The 17,578-nt window shown below is 35.2% G+C and overlaps 1 protein-coding gene across 5 annotated transcripts in view; it reads left to right on the forward strand.

The window, feature by feature from the left end:
* Positions 1–17,578, forward strand: part of PTPN3 (protein tyrosine phosphatase non-receptor type 3) — a 122,212-nt gene that overhangs the window by 97,016 nt on the left and 7,618 nt on the right. For all 5 annotated transcript variants that reach the window (XM_056484333.1, XM_056484335.1, XM_056484334.1 and 2 more), the window contains 7 exons: positions 1,685–1,851; positions 4,360–4,450; positions 4,698–4,759; positions 5,388–5,534; positions 7,637–7,765; positions 13,363–13,508; positions 14,177–14,312. In XM_056484333.1, coding sequence (XP_056340308.1) covers positions 1,685–1,851; positions 4,360–4,450; positions 4,698–4,759; positions 5,388–5,534; positions 7,637–7,765; positions 13,363–13,508; positions 14,177–14,312 — 878 coding nt within the window. The remainder of the gene's footprint in view (positions 1–1,684; positions 1,852–4,359; positions 4,451–4,697; positions 4,760–5,387; positions 5,535–7,636; positions 7,766–13,362; positions 13,509–14,176; positions 14,313–17,578) is intronic.

Consider the following 17,578-nt stretch of genomic DNA (forward strand, 5'->3'; position numbering starts at 1 on the left):
GCTAATTTTACTCACTTCTAATGTTTTGAAGAATGTTGCTTTTATGTTGGTGGTATACTCTCTTCTGTTTGCATAAACATGTTCTCAGTGCACTTGGAATAGGTCTGTGCAAAAGATAGGTCTCACTAAATTTGAGTTAGTAGTACAAGTAGTTTAAACAATGTAGATTCGTAGCACTGCAACAATGAATCTTGCAAGTTAGAATTTCTTCATCTTTTTTTGGCCAAAATCTATGAGAATAAATAGTCTCTTGAAAGAGTTTGTTTGGTGGATAAGGGGTGTTGTTGTAAATAAAGCATAATTTTAAACCCCCCCAGCTGCAGACTCACAAAAATTCATGGGCTGTTCCCCTGCACAATTATGTGATGAAACAAGTCAAATAAGCTGCTCCTCACCTCATTCTCATAGGAGACATTTTGTGACAATTCTGAGATAAATTTGTGCTGGTTGCTTGCAGAGCTGTTGCCTGCAAAGAGAGGACAGTCTTTGATACATGCAGAATCTAAAGCCTGTATGTTTAAAAATGGGGAACTCATCCAGCTTGGCTTTGCTTGCTCCATATTTAAACACCTGTAGATCCCAAGAGCTTTCAGATGATGTCAAACTCTTAATTTGTTATTTGCTTTCCTTAAAAGGTATGGTAAAACATTAGCACACACAATTACACAGAGTTTTTGATTGCATGAAGATATAAAAATCTGAAGGGATTATGCATTACTAGGAAACAGGAGGGAATGAAACAGCCTAAGTGATATGTACTTATGTAACATTGGTTTCATTTAAAATTTCTTATGTTTCTAAGAAGACAGATGGGGTCTTTATTTTGTTTTCTGCTCTCTTTATGCAGCATTTAGTTTTCCTTTAATTTTCTAGTCCCTTTCCAACTTGCAGATAAGAGAAATCTGCTTTTATCTAAAGATAACCTGTGGCCCCATACAAGTCATTTTTTATGGGCATGAGCATAACCAGCTCCCCATTGTCTGCAGTTTGGCAGGTATGAACTGTTCCCATCACTGCAGAGAATAACCACAGCTGGACATGTCTGGTGATACAATACATTTCATAGGGACAGAACCGCTGTGCAGATTACTTCATTAATGTTTGCCATGTTCTTCAATAGCAAGGAATGTTGCAGAAAATGGACTAATAATTCTTTGTAACTTTAGTTAGTTCCTTCAATGTTAGCATAAGAAATTGCAAAAGACAATTCTCTGTCTTCTCTAATGGCAAAGGAGTGTGATGAAGGGATTTTTGCATTTGTTTTGCTGTTGGAGATGCAAACTTATAGAATTTTCTCGTAGAAATTCCACTAGTTATGATCTACACTTCTTTAGGTAAAACTCCATTGTTTTTTACCCTGGTGGGTGTTGTGTTTCAGTAGCCTATTTAGCAGTACATTTTGTAAGACAAGGTTGTGAAAACCTCCTTGTGTTAGGAATTCAAGTTATTTGCCTTCATAAACAGGCATTTGGAGTTTTTCTTTCAGAAAGGTCATAGAGACATTTTACTCTTTATAGTTTCTACAGTAATATAGTACAAAAAGGAATGTGATTAGATGTGTTGCCATTTGCTTTTCTGAGGTTTTGCAAACTCTGTTGTTATTTCAAGCTGGTAAATTTTTAAATCTGTTCAAAACACATTAATGCTCTTTGTAATGGATTATAATTTTGTACGCATCTTTCAGTAGTTAAACAGTTTGTGGAGCCCAAATCAGAAGATGAAGCTGATTCCCACACTCTGCCAGAATCTATTCTTCCTGTCTGTTCTGAATATGGTGGTGATACACTGGAGGAGTCTATGGAGCAGCTAAGAAGAGGACTAGAAAGCGGGACTGTCCTTATTCAATTTGAGGTGGGTGATACTCAACTCTGTAATGCTGTTAGCATAGAACAATAGCTGTAACCAGCAAGTAATGGAGGGGTTGTAATTAGTTGCAAATCTCATTCTTCCTGTTCAATCTTATCTCAAGAAAGCAACAATTTGACTTCAGTTTCACACTTCACTACTCAGAATAGGGAAGAATGAGTTTTAAGTGTTACACGAAATTCCATCTGCTGAGAAAAATGTGTTTGAATTAATATGTTTCTGGATCAACTACCCAAAGTTCACTAAATTAGTATTTTTTGCAGTTGTTTTATTGAGTAGTAGAATTTTGGCAGAGGTCAGTCTTTTACTTTGTTTGTTTTTTTTTTTCTATGTTCTTCTATGTGTTCCAACAAAGGTCATAGAAAACTAATAAAATGTTTTATATTTTATTAAATTAATTCTTTCAGTATTAGTGTAAGAAATTCCAAAGGATAATTCATCTGCTTCTCTAATGACAAAGGAGTACAGTATGTATGTTTGTGGTTGCTTTACTGTTGTTATAGTAGCTCTGGATAAACCCTAGTTTCTTATGATTTATAAAATTGTCATTGAGTTCTGGAGTAACCCCTTCTGTCACTCAAAACTTAGAACATCAATAAAGTTTTTCCCCCTTTTGATATTCTTTTCCTTCACTGTTTTTTTTTTTTTTAAAGCTGGAAAATTTAATGGTAGTGGCTGAAGAGTTGTGGTATTGTTTATTGTATAACCACTCTTTATATGAGGTTTCCTTTCTTTCCATGATTTCTGAGAATTAAAATTCCCCTGGTTTTAAGGAATTGTAGACAATAGTTCATACCTGCCTTCCAAAATCCACAGTACTGGATGCAGTGCAGCAATTACAATGAATCTGTTGCCTATTGAAGCAGTAGCTCAAAAATGTGAACTGACCTTTCAATACTTATTTAATTGTCAAATTTGCTGAGTAATTTTGTGCACAAATTTCCTGGCAGGAACTTCATAGGATATTTGATCCTTTATAATATTATGATATATGATATTATGATATTCCTAGCATATTTGATCCTGTATTTTATCCTTTTTTATGGCACTGTTTATAAAGGGATTTTACAGAAAAAAATGCAAAAGCTTTTTGAAATCTAATAAACTAGGCCTTCTTGCTTTTAGTTCATTATTTAGTGATCTTGAGAAGCAGAGGCAATGGCAGTGTCTCCTCATCAAACTCTTCATTCCCTTTAGTAAAATAGTAAATAATTAGTCATTAGACTGTGAATAATCAAGTTTTTCCAGAATATCTTCCTCCATTTCATCAGAATTTACGAAGTCTGTCAATAGCAAATTACTGTTTGCAACAATGAAGCTGGTTACTTGACTTAAAATTATTCTTCCTTGTCTTAAAAAAGGCAGGAATTTTAACCTGGCTCTAGTAAAGTGGAACTTGACTTATAACAGATAGAAGCTTTTCCATTACATATATTATCAATTTCTCTTTTCACATGGCTTGTTTATGTTGTATAAGTTGAAAAGTGCAGTGAGCTGTGATTCAGAGTTTTAAGGTCCAGCAAATCTCAGTAGGATAAATTTGTGTAGCCTTCTATTTGTTTTATTCCATTTTATATATGGATCAATGTTCAAAATCGTCATTAAACATTTAAGATATAATGAGCTCTTTGGTATGTGTTCAGTAAAGGATGTAAAACTCTGCCACAGCCAGATTAATAACTCAGTTGTAAGGTGCTTTCATTTATATTTAATGTTCAAAAGCTATAGTTGAATAATTACATAATTACAGTTATTGTGGGTTTGTTTGGTTTTTTCGTTGTTATTTTTTCCCCCTCTGTACTTTTTTTTTGCTTGTTTGATGTACATAGAAGCAAAAATCATGAGGGCTTGAAAAAATCTTCAAGATCATAGATTCCAACCTAACACCAGCTTCAAAATGTTGGTTATCATACATCATATATACCTCATTTTGTATGTTTACATTTATTCTAAATAAAGTCTGCCCAAAAGCAAAGAAGTCACATGTTAAGAGATTGTGATACATTGAAGTTTTGGTTTTTTAGGTATTTGCAGGATTGAAATGGATAGGTTTAGTCCAGAGAATAATTTTTTTTCTGAAATTTTTGTATTATAGTTGATTCCAGAGAAAAGTCTGCAGCTATTTTTCTGTTCTGATGCCATTTGATGCTCCCTTGTTCCACCCTTAACCACTGTTGTCCTTCTGGTCTGCAGTTTTAAAAGCAGCAGGCAAACTTGCAGAGCAACAGTTTATATCTATAATGCTCACTTGCTGTTTCTGTTTTTTGTTTTTTTCCTAGAAATTCTTCTAACTGTCCTGATGGACTATCAATAATAGAAATTCTTATCATGTTACATAGAAAAACCTCTCAAGTGAATTTTGCAGAAGGATAGGAAAACATTAGAGAAAATCTGAAATTTTTTTGTCTATGTATTTTTGTGTGAATGTAATTAGTGTGTGTATAGCATAACCACATTCCTCAAAATACTATAATTTTTAATTCTATTTTGCAGCAACTTTATAGAAAGAAACCAGGATTGGCTGTTACATGTGCAAAGGTACCTCAGAATATGGACAAGAATAGATACAAAGATGTTCTACCTTGTGAGTTTTAAGTACAGTTTCTGCATATTTTGCTTTCTAAAACTGCTGTATTGAACTTGCTGATTAAAGATTTCATTATGTAATTGAAGTCATTATTGGTCGATTTACTTTCTAAAAGGTAATTTATAATGTTTGTATTCTGCTGTTTGTGTTTCTGCAAGTCCTCAGTGGTTTTTTTTTAACATAATAGAGGGGAAGTGTGTCTCTTAATTGCTAATTTTATTCCCTCTTTCTTGTGTGTGTGCAGATGATGCCACAAGAATAATATTGCAAGGAGATGAAGATTACATTAATGCAAATTATGTGAATGTAAGTCATAGAGAGACCTCCACTTTCTATATTACTAAAGCAGACAAAATTGGGCTTTTTTGGGGAATAAGGATATTTTGTTTTAATTTGGTGAGATTTGTAAATGCTAAAGATATAAAATTTCATAACCTAAAAAAGGTGACTACCCTAAATACACAATGGGTGCTACCATGTAGTGATACACTGTGGTATGTGTAGAGTCTTTAATCAGTAAAAATTGGGGTTTTTTCCCATATACTTCAAATGCTGAGGTGGTCTCCATAAAACTAAGGTTTTTTTCCCTCTAGAACCACTTATCACCTACCAGCTATGCTATGAAGGATTCAGAAGATAAACTAGAGCCTTGATTTCCCTTATCAATCAAGTGTAGGCTGGGAGTCAGGGAAAAGAGGGGGAAATGTGTATATGTTTCTGTCAGATACATAAGTTAAGCACCTAAATAAGAATCAATTAACTTCCTGTGTTTGGTATCAGGCAGTAAACAGCTTTTGCTACACCTTTGGTGTATATACCCTGCCACCATTCCTTACTAAATATTAAAGAAAATTTAGAAAGCTTTGCAGTTTCAAGTTTTCAAATACATTTTCACTAGTGAGAACAAACTTAGGATTTTTCTTTCCCTCTGTAGATGGAAATTCCTTCTGCTGGCATTGTGAACCGGTACATTGCTACTCAGGGGCCTCTTCCACACACATGTGCACACTTCTGGCAAGTAGTCTGGGATCACAAATTGTCACTGATCGTCATGTTAACAACTCTCACTGAACGAGGACGGGTAAGTGCCCAGGTCCTTGGTATGCTGAAGAAATGTGTCCTACCTTTGAACTTGTTTCCCTTGTTATGGTTAAATAACCATGAAAGATGCCAACTTATTCTGTTGAATCATTCTTCTGATGGCCAGGCTTTCTGAATTACTTAGAGCAGATAGTCCTCAACTTGCTTTTTGTTATGCTGCTTTGCAGACAAACCAGCTGCCTGATAAACAGAAATCACTGCATTTGCTCTATTGTGCTGATCAGACAAGTACTATGTGCTGTCGTTTTTCTCCCTGAGTATTGGCCTCCATGTGGCAGTTTCCCTCCAAAAGATTCAGCAAATTTCTGGAAGCATTGAGTGGGCTGAGGAAACCTTGGAGTCTAGCTGTATAAAGGAGTCTGCCATTGTGGTATTTACTAGTAGTCAGAATTTGGCTTGCTCATTTTTATTTACATTTCAGGTTCCTTCCTAGAATTGCTCTGATAGTTCTTTCAATTATGTTTAGATAAATTCTGTCTCTCCTTGAATTTTGGAATAGCACAGTGAAAATCTGGTATATTTTGATTTAATTTGTCCTTTGTAGTTTTAAAGATTAAGTTTTTAGATTAAATGGGAAGGTATTGGTTTAGAAGTTTTAGAAGCTGGAATATTTAAGAGGTGTAGAAGGTGGTGACTCCTTTATGCCCTCACTGTAACCTTTATCTGTATTTCATATGTGATCTGCCCTACATTATCAAATTTATCTGGCATCCCAGTCAAAACCCAGTATTTTTAGAAAGCAAGAGAGTGAGTAATTTAGGTCTTAAACAGCATAAAGATTCAGATGGAAATAAGTACAGTTAAACAACAATTAAGTTCTAACCAAGGTTACATTATGTAGCTGCTCATGGAAGCAGACATTATTGAACATCACCTGATATAAAAATGCTCCCTTCATCTTTTGATTGTATTGGTGAATTCATTTCCTTTTATTGAGGAGAAACACAGATAAGTATTAGCCTGGAGTTCATACGGTCAGTTGGAAACTTCAAGGCAGTTGTTGATAGCTTGTAATCATCCTGCTGGTACCTTTGCACACAGACACTTTATGAGTTTTGTTTGCTTTCAGAAATTATTTAGATTTGCCCAGTTTGTGGGTGAACTTCAGACATAGAAAAAGATGTATATTCATATCAAGAATATCCCCATTGGCAAATGCCAAATGTTTTCCTAGTCCCTGGAGGTTTTACATTCCAGACTATCTTTTTCCAATGGTGTTAAGATTTGTATGATAGGATTTTTTTTTTTTCTCCACAGTAATATTCATTTTTTCAGAAATGGGTACGTTATTTTGGCTTAAATTTGAAGGGAAAAGTTAAGATAAATTACCACAGTAAAACTTTCAGGCATAATGGTTATAATTTGGATTTCAAGACTCTGAAAATTGAGCTCTATTAAAAGTAAAATTAAAAAATCAACTTTTCAAAGATTTCAGCTCGTGCTCCTCTGTATCAATTTAAAAGTTACAGGCAAAAACAACTTTGAACTTTGTGCAGGTTGCAGTGTCACATCAAGTTTTAATTACTTCCACAGGTGGAGATTTCATATGAGAATGGATTAAGGCTTCTTATTTCTGTGCTTGTCCTTCTTTGTGGAATTTTTTTGCGAAAATCTAGTCAGAATTTCCCTTGTTGTTTCTTTACAGTTGCCTCTTGTCCTTTCATTGTTCATTTGCAAGAAGAGAGTGGCTTTGCCGTTGTTGTAACCTACTATTAGATGGCTAAAATTAGTTTCAAATTTAACCACTGCACTTTTCTTAAGATAGAATAAATCCATCTTTATTCTCCCACATTATGCCTTGAGAAGTCATTCTAGCAATTACAGATAAGCAGCAGACAAAGCATCACGCATCCAATTAACCTGAATATTTATTCTAAATCCCTGAAACAGAAGTTTATGGAGAACTTAGCCTATTTTTTTCCTGCTATTTTTCAATTTGGATGGGAAAAAAAATCTCACCAGATAACTGAAATTGATTTTGTACTGCTCCTTGAATTCCCTGAACCACAGCACAGGAAGGAAGGCTGGAAATGGAAGAGCTTGTATACAACAGTCTTGACGTGAGCCTAATTTTCCTTACAGACCAAATGTCATCAGTATTGGCCTGACCCACCAGATGTAATGGAATATGGCTGCTTCCGTGTCAGGTGCCACTCTGAAGACTGCACGATTGCTTATGTTGTCAGAGAAATGGTCATTACAAACGTTGAGGTAAATGCACCTTGCCTTTAATTATCCCCAAACAAGCTAAATGAATACATTTGTAAATAAAGCTGTGTGTTTAACAATGTATATCTCTGTGTGTGGATATGATGCGTGTTTGTAGACACACATGCATGCACATTTTTTTGAAATAGAATGTGTATATTATATGGATCAACATTGTATGATTATTTCTTTAGAGCTTCTTCAAAGATACATTTTTTGAAGTTCTATAAAACATTATGCTGTGCAGGTACTGCAATAAGCATCATAAGGAAGTTTATTGCTTTTCTTTAAACAGTTTTGCAATTGCTCACTCTTCTTAAGTACTTTGATTTATAATGAGAGTTTTTTTTCCCAAGTAATTCTTCTCTTTCAAGGATGAAATATGGGTGGGTCACTTGGTTAATAACACATGCAGCTGAAACAGCTAATAAAGAAGTGAAACATAATAAAGTTGTTTTGAGAGAAGATGCAGAATCTCACCAGTTCCTTTTCATTGTGTTTAGTCAGATTTTAAAAAACGAAAAAAAGTCCATATATATCTCAATTGAAATGTGTTCAATTTATGAAAAATAGTTATATTCCATAACTCAATACTTTCATGCTAATGTCTAGGGTGTTAGAAAGCAAAGCAAAGGCAAAACACAGCATATTATCTTGTGTTGTGAAACCTGTGCTCAGGTCACATCTAGACTTCTCACAACCTGAATTGTAGGGGTTGAAGTTTGGTTTTTGTTTCTAAGTTGACCTGCATTTGTCATATGTTTCCCTTCTTCATCTCTTTTCCAAAATTCTGTGGCCACAGGTGTTTTCTAAAAAGATGAAAAGTTTATGCTATCATAAGATATGTAAGAAATCACTTATACTGACCAAAGGCTAATTTGCAGTCAGTATTTTAAACTTCTCCATAATTAAGTAGCTTTTACTGTTACCAGAATTGCTAGTAGTAATAGTAAGTAGCAAGCCAGGAAAAGTCTCACTTGATAATACATCCAAATTCGTTTTAATGTGATTAAGTTTTCCTTTGCAGTCATAAACATGTCAGATGTCAGTACTTAAAGGTTTTTCAGTTAAGACAATTTACAGTACTTCTGTTTCTAGATATGAGAAACCACCCAGTCAGGGAGCAGCATGATATTTGTTTCTGTATTTTGGCCATGTATAATGTAATATCATTATATGACAATATACAATATTGTGTATTGTCATATAATGATATAATATATTTATTGTGTATTTAACTCTTCTCTATAATTTACAAGCTTGAATGTCAGCACAGAAAAAATTAACCTCATAAAAGTAGTGCTGCAGCTGTACCCAAAGTTTAGTCCTTGTCACTCAAATTATTTATTTGTAACCTTTTGAAGTCTCATAAAATGAAGAAAGGTTTAATTTCCCACCCTTTCTTTTCAAGACCAAGATTGAAAGCTATACTGTAGCACTAAGTTTAGGGGTTTGGGGAGTTGGTTGAGGCTTTTTATTAAAAAAAAAAAGCTTCAGAACAAACAGGCAAAGGAAAGAAATTATGTCATAAGAGTGCAGAATTCATCACACAGTGCACTATTTTGTCAATTGAGATACGTATTTCTTTATAATTCTTGACAAAATAGCATAAGAAGCCTGAAACAAGTTTGTGTTCCATTCCCTTTAAGATAAATGCCTTGCAATATATGATTGGCTATTAAATCTCACTGGTTTTGAAACATGAAGAGTCAACAAAAGTAAGTCAGAAGTGTTATGGCAAGTGTGTACAGCAGCATAATAATGTGTGAACAAGTCCAAGAAATGCCAAATGCCACTTGCCAGAGTACCTACTCTTTAGGAACTGGGCTTTAACCCTGATTATTCAGACTCAGCTTTCAAGATATGTTTGTGAAGCTCACTGGCAAAGAGCAAACCTTTTCCTGCTTAGAAGATAAAAAGACCATTTCAGGGTTAATGTAGTCCTACATTGTGGTTTGTTTGGTTTTTTTTTTGTCTCATTGTTGAAGATTGTTATAACCTCTGCAAAAAGGGACATTAACTGAAACCTTGAAATGCAAAATCAATTGCTTGGTCTTTAACATAAGAATTAAGGTTGACACTTCAAGTTTAAATTTCCTACATTCTGTATGACTGTTAGGATTCTAAGTTCTGTGTGTTGCTTTTCAGAAGAGAACACAAATCTTTTATTAATCAGGAAGAGTCTATCATTTAAGGAGAATGAAAACAAGGAAATTTGCCTTTTGATGTAATTATAATAATCAAGGCTGCAAACTGCAGAAGGATGAAGAATGGATATTTTTGTGGCTGAAGGTCTTGACAGTACAGCTGTATTGCAAGTGTTAGAGCAGCCATTTGAAGCATTACCTGTGACAGCTCTATTCTTTGTCAGGAGTTTCAGCCCCAATAGTAGACTGACTGGAAAAAATTACGTGCTTCTGAGCAAAATCTAGGATGTTAGCTTAACCACATTGAAGCTGCTGCTGCAGTTAGATATCCTGAATTTGCCCAGGAGGAGTAGGGACAAGTAGACAGTTTTGTTGCAGATTTTTTTGCTGAACAGCTTTGCTGTAATGGCAGCAAAGAAGCACAATAACAAACAGCTGGGGACAAACATGATGTCTTAGAATTCTGTGGCTCCTTACTAAGTAAATGTGGATCAATGCCATGAAGAACATAAATGTTGGCCAAAGGGCTGATGATAAACTGGGAAAATTACATAATCCTGAAGTCTTGCAGGAGTCTGTTGTTTAGGCTAATTTTTTTGAATAATTTTTAAACTGATTTGGAGAAATACCAAATACTTTAATTCCACTGAAATCAATCCACATGAGTGCAAAAAAAAAAAAAAAAAACCACTTAATAATTATGGAATAGCAAGGTGTACAAGGTCAAGTTAAGCAAAAATTGCAGTCAAACCATAAGCAGCTGTTGCTGTCTCACTTTCTCTAAGGGTCATAAAACAGGACTAATAAAGTCAGATTTTTGTGAAGAAAGAATTATACATTTATCAGTCATTAGGATGACTGTCATTGAAAACCTCAGTGCAAAAAGAAAAAACTGTGGAAAATACTTAAACTGAGTTGCAGAGAATAATGGTTTGATAATAACTTGAATACGAGAAGTTACCTCTTATTTTCCATTATCAGGTTTGTATAAAGGAGCAAGATCTGAGAGGAATAGTGTTTAAAAACAAGTGTTGCTAACAGAACATGTACTGTAGGGCTAACTAGGGAACCAGTAACTAAATTCTAGCATTTTTTTTAATCTACAAGTGCTAGATTTTAGTAACTGGGATGGTTTTTAATGTAAGACATTTCCATGTGGGGTGTTGTTTGGCTGACATTTTCTGTATTTAAAAACTGACTTTCACTAGACTTGAAAATATTATGTTTTAAAAAAAGCCCAAAACCCCGCTAAAAATAGCTTTAAAAATCTGGACTTTATCAGAGTCTGCTTTGACATTTTCTGCATGAGACATAAAATCTTAGACTTAGAAAAACTAATTCAAACATAAACGAATATATTTACTGTTTACATTAGGTTTAAATTGATAAAAAAACAAAGTGTTTTAAAATATTTGTGCATTTTGGAAAGCAAGTGGCAGAATAGTCAAGTTTCAGCATTTTTAATCATTTCAGAAGAGCTCAAAAAAAGAATCAAAACTGATCATGTTAAAGTACAAATAATTGGAAGGCTGCACTGAGGCTTGAGGCATACCTGGAATAATTAGCAAACACCTATATTGGTCTCTAAGGCACATAACAGAAATTGAAGATGCTTATACCAAAAGCAGCAGCTTTGAGGACTAAGAGCATGTTCTTAGTGTATTCTCACTCTGAATAAGTCTTATGTAATGTACTTTTTGTACTTAAGTCTGTAAACTATTTAACCAAATGCAGCTCACTCTGTTTGAGCCTGAAGTACTGATAAGTAAAAATTAAGTCAGCTCTTTCCTTTGTTCTGAGCTTATAAAACGATTTTTTGCTTCTGCAGATCACTCTTAGTATTTCTCAGGTGTGCCTTATCCATGCTGTGTAGCTTTAAATTCTTGAAGCACATGGAAGGCAAGTGGATGCTCAGTCTTGGATAATTTCAAATTAATCAAGTCTCTGTTTTACCACGATACTGTAATTCAAATGTCTCTGATTTAAGAGAATTAGCACAAACTGTTACATGTAATTGCTCCTTTATCTCATTTCCTTTATGATGAGGTTCTGATGAAGCATGTGCAGATTTTCAATGGAGGACTTTTTAATGACATTTTCTAGATGTGTTTTTGTTTGGTTTGTTTTTTTTTTTTTGAATCTGTGGCATTTCAGAAAAATGTGAATGGTAATCATTTGATCAAGGTCAACTTTTTCTACTCAGTAGAGCTGGGTAGCACAAGGCCTTGCATGCTTTTTCATGCAGAGATCCTGGTCATTGTGCATCTTTTGATGATGTGGATGGTAGATGCTGATGTAATTTGTATTACAGTGAGCTTGGTCATTAATGTTAGATTATGTTGTCAATGTGGGCCTTATGCTGGACCTTTTAATTGTTGATTGCTCAGGCTCTGCTTTTAAGAAGCCAAGTATGAGCTGTGTCATTTTTTTGTCCCTGTGGGCAATTGTAAATTTCTGCAATTGCTTTAACTGGAGTAAATGTGTTCCCTATGGTGCTACTTAGTACATAGGTAGTAGTTATTCCATTTTTGTGTCCTACTAGCCTGTTTCCTAGGAGTGGAACATCCTCAAGTGGGAGAAGAAAACAAGCAGTTGAAGACATTTAAAAAAACAGGTCCTATATTTCAGCAGTTGTGAGCCTAAGAGGAAAAGGAAAAAACCTTTTAAAGTCACTAGCATCACAAAAACATTCCTGTGTGGACCACTAGGGAAAGGCCAGATTTTATAGACTAATCCAGTCATAAAGGAGAGTTTTATTTCAGAAGAGTGCCAAATGTTAAGTCTGGTAATGGGCATAAATTAAATGCAGGTAAAATATGCAAAAATATGCAGCTTAAATATTGCAAAACGTGTGGAAGGAGTAAAGGAACATGAAGACTTGTCTCAGTTTGTAAAAGTTCAGATCCTCGCTGCATCATGCAGCAGAGCTCACGAGCATTTTAGGTCTTTTCCTTCCCACCCTAACCATCAGTTACATCTGTAACATCAGTTCAGCCCAACTGAATGCAGAGATGATTAAGTGATTTCATAATCAAAGTTAACAAAAGGCTAAACTGAAAGAACTTCTGTAAAACCGTAGGGGGTTTTATGTATAATTGATTAAAAAAAAGAACTCTTTGTGCAACAGAATCTTTTAACTAATTATATTGCTTCCATACAGAAAAGTATCCTCCTGTGGATCATACAGATGTCATTCATATATGTACAATGAGCATGTATGTATGAACAATATATATGTATATATACTGTTTTCTAACAGAAAACAAATTTAGCAAGTGTTGTTGGTGACTTTATTATACCTATATATGTAAGTTTGCAAACGTTTTCTAGACCACCTACCTCTTACTGCATCTGCAGAAAACACTTGCTGTGAAAAATACGACTTTTATCTAGTAAACATTGGTACAGGAGTCATAACAGTGGCCATCTTTTGAAAACTTTACTGTATTTTAGACAGAACAACAGCACACCGTCACCCATCTCCAGTACGTAGCTTGGCCTGATCATGGCGTTCCTGATGACTCCATGGACTTCTTGGAGTTTGTGACCTTTATGAGGCCAAAGAGAGTGAAGGATGAGCCAGTTCTTGTTCACTGCAGGTACTTGTGTTTTAAAACTCTGATTATAGATCTGCTTCAGCCCTAGAATAAGCATTTGATGAGAAAAATTTGTCCCCAAGACAGGAGATTCCTTGAATTAGATGAAAATGTTAAACTGCAATATTATCATTTACTGCTGACAACAGAAACACTGATGTTGTATCTAAAGGATGAGTTTACTTTGTCTCCCTTTCTCCTGCAACCTTTTGGTGAAATGGCTTAGTCACATAATTATCACAGATCTGATAATCTGCTATTTAATTTGTTCTCTGGTTTTTATCCTCTACCACTGTTGTGATCTCATTTTGAATGGTACTGCAAAAATTCTTTTCCTGCTGTTTAAGTGTGCATGACATAAAAGCAGTCATTTAGATCTTACCTTTTTTAAGACAAAAATACCAAACCAGTTCAGTTTGAGCAGTTTAATTGTTTAAAAATGCATTTACTTTAGATAAGGTTTTAGTTTTATTTATATTAAAAAAAAATTCTTTTTAGTAATTACCAGAAAATTTTACTGAAGTTGCTGTAACAATAAACTTTGCACTCTCTTTGAATTTACTAGGGTCTACTGTAATTTCCAATGCTGTCCTACTATTAAGACTGTGATATGAATTTGGTGCATTGCAAAAACCTAATTTTCTAGACTATTTTCCTGTTACATTTCACAGTGCAGGAATCGGTCGCACTGGTGTGTTGGTCACTATGGAAACAGCCATGTGCTTAATTGAAAGGAACCAACCTGTTTATCCACTGGATATTGTACGGAAAATGCGAGACCAGAGAGCTATGATGGTGCAAACATCAGTAAGTGGTGAACTATCATTTCTGCATATATACTGCACTTGTCAAGTTGTAAAACAGGTCCACATTTTTTTAAAGGATCTAGTAGTATGAATCTTCAGTTGCCATTGCATTTCAAACTTCATAACTTTAGCATAATGTAGCATGGTGGCAAAGGCTGCTTTGCTAATGAGGTATGTATTTATCTAATTTTAAAATATTTCTTGTCTTGCCATGGAAAGATTTTGATACATTGTAAGTAGTTAGAATGCCCGAAGTCAGACTTGTACTGATCATCTGATCATGGTCCTTTGTCTAAATTCTCTGCAAGAAGCTAGAATAAATTTTTGCTTTTTATTCTAGTACAGAGCACTATAGGAAGTTATTATGTTGAAAGTGAAATCAAAGTGTATGTGACCTGGTTTGAAAAGGAGGAAGTGGATTTTCAAAAGGCCACTTTAGAGCAGAAATTCTATAAGAACATATTATGGATTTTTTTAAATTTTGCCACTACCCAGTTGGAAAAAACTAAGGACAAGTTGAGTAGCATCAGTAACTGAGACAGGAAAGTAGATGGTGATTTTTAAGATGAAAGTGAGACAATTTGAGTTCATAAGAGCAGTTTTCTGTCAGCTTTAGAAATGAACATATTGATGTTAGAGACAGATGAAGGATGAGAACTTGTCCTTTCTTTAGGAGAGGCTGGATGACAAGAATTCTGACTGTGGGTTATCTTGGAGAGCTAAACACCCTATGAGAATGAGAGTAAGGGGGTTTAGACACAGAAAGCCAACAGTTAAATCCAGCATTTCTGTCTCATCTTACAAAGAAAATGCCTGAAATGCACTGAAATCAAATCCATTTGATCACAGAAAGTTAACTTAAAAAGACAAATTCTATTTATTAACAGGTTAATGAATAATGCAGGAATTAGCATTATGACTAGATGTGGGGGCAATCTTGGATCATCAGAGGGCATAAAAATGTCAGGATCTGCAGCTGCCTGTGCACCATTAGAGTGCTCAGTGAGCAGAGCTTGTCCATCCGTGCTGCTGTGACTCGTGATCATTGCAGCAGGAGTGCAGTCTCTGGAAGAGAGTCAGGACTGTGTGGCTGACAAGGGAGTTGTTTGAAGGGTGCCCTGCCTGTTCCTTGCTGAAGTGGAAGCAGAGCTGGTGACAAAGGTGGTCATGAGATGAAGAGCACTCGCTTCAAGTTTAAGGAAGCTGAGTGTTAACTTTTGGAGTTGCACCTGTCTACACCCCTCAGTTTCTAAAATTGCCTAAACAAGTTCAAGCTTCAACATTCTAGAAGTGATCCTCTTCTTGAAAATCAGAAGCAAAAACCTGAAGTAAACTTTAGCTTGCCAGAAGGCTGAATCCCTTTTGTTACAACAGAAATCAGCCAGAATTGTCCTTTCACTCCACACTTTGACATAACTAAAGAATAGAGGGAATAGTAATAAATACAGCTACAGTCAGACTCCTGGTATGGAATATCTAAAATAGGATTCTTTACCTTGTTTGCTGTGTTACACAGTTTGCTGTCAGCACAATCAGGAGAGGGATGATCTGTAGCAGCAGTACTGGGAAACTAAATTCACTTGTTATTTCTGAAGAAGGCAGATAGTGTTTTGAAAAGCCAGTGAGCAAAACTGGCATACTGTGCTGTAAATGAGACACAGAAGCAAGCGCTCAACTGTGAGAAAACAGAATACTAGAGAGCTGCATGTTAATATTTCAGTCTATCCTGGGTGCTCTATCACATTCCAATGCCTGCATTCCAGATAGCCTCCCTGCTCATATTTGATATCCTGCTTAGGGTTTCTGGGAGAAGCCATTAGAGATTATTCAGTTGTAATAAAGGGATTGTTCAGTTTCAATAGCCTTGCCTAAAGTGTGTTCAGCTGCCCTGTGGGGATTGTGTGTGAGCTCCAGTTCTAAGGTGATATGATTTGCCAGATGCATGTTGTGACAGGGCATACTGAAAAAGAGTGGACCTATCAGAGCTATTACCTGGTCAGTTTAGTGTCTGTTGTTAATCATGTGAATGCTGTAGTTTCTCAAAGACCAGTAATTTTGTTACCTTGAGCAGCAGAAAAAGCTTCAACCAAAATGATGAAGCTATAACAAAGTTGGTGTAAGTGTATGGCCTTTCATTAATAAAAAAGAAATATTAACCATTATCTTCCAATAAAGAGAAATTAGGTATCTAAACAATGGAGAATACTGTGCTTAGGATGTACATAATAGAAGTAGCTACTAGCTGAGTGAGCAGTAAGAACACATGCAACAGATATGAGCAAAGAAAACAAGTAGTCAGAGATTGAGTCAGAGGAAGCAAGCTGAAGTGCTCATTCTTTTATTTGTTCAGTAACTTGATCACACAAGTTAACAGAAGTATTGAACAGAGGGCTAAATACCACACCTGGCTTGTTCAGGCAGTAGAAATATGGAAATGACAATAACAATGAAGAGACAAGTCATGGTAATTAAGAAATAAGAACAAAGTGATATTGAAGGTGGGCGAAGTTGACTGAAAGGTTGAAAGAAAAACCAGGAAAATCAAGATGCAGAAAACTCATTTCCACCTTCCTGTTTTCCTTGAATTTTTCTGTACTCAAAAGAAAATGTGTTGTGTTATGTTATGGACAAGAACATTCCTAACTGCTGGTATATAAAGGCAACCTAAGGTCCTTCACAGTACAAATGTTATCTTTCCGCCCTGCCCTTTGGGAGATAGTGGGAGAATATTTCTGGATGCTCCAGAAGAGTTAATGGGAGCTGACAATACAAGGGCAGCTGGGAGAACATTTCAAAGACGGAAAAAGGGATGTAAAAAATGTGAAGCTTTGCTTCTCTGAATATATGACATCGAACTTTGGAGGAAAGTTGGGGCTTTGGGGGTTTTGACAGTAGTACTTTCACAGAAGAAGTGAGGGTACTTTGATCTTTGCAAATTCTTTTAAATTTCAATCATCTTACGTTCTCAGGATTGTGTTAGTCATAAAAATTTATTCAGGCTTACCTGGATGTTTAGTTCTGCACTAGTCCTATTGATAATGTCTCCTTGCATCACTTTTTAGAAAGAGGTTTACTGGCTAATTGTTTTTAACAAATAGTTACATTACAAAGGCATGGAAGAGCTTCATAATAGTATAGTGTAGAAACGAAACTCTGATATGTGAAGACTTTAATTGAGATTAAAATGTTGGGTGAGAGAGGAATTAATTTGGCTGCTGATCTTAAAAAATATCAATTTGAAAGGTTTTGATGTCCTTCTGTTATAAA

Source organism: Oenanthe melanoleuca, chromosome 2 (assembly GCF_029582105.1).
Source record: "Oenanthe melanoleuca isolate GR-GAL-2019-014 chromosome 2, OMel1.0, whole genome shotgun sequence".
Classification (NCBI taxonomy): Eukaryota; Metazoa; Chordata; class Aves; order Passeriformes; family Muscicapidae; genus Oenanthe; species Oenanthe melanoleuca.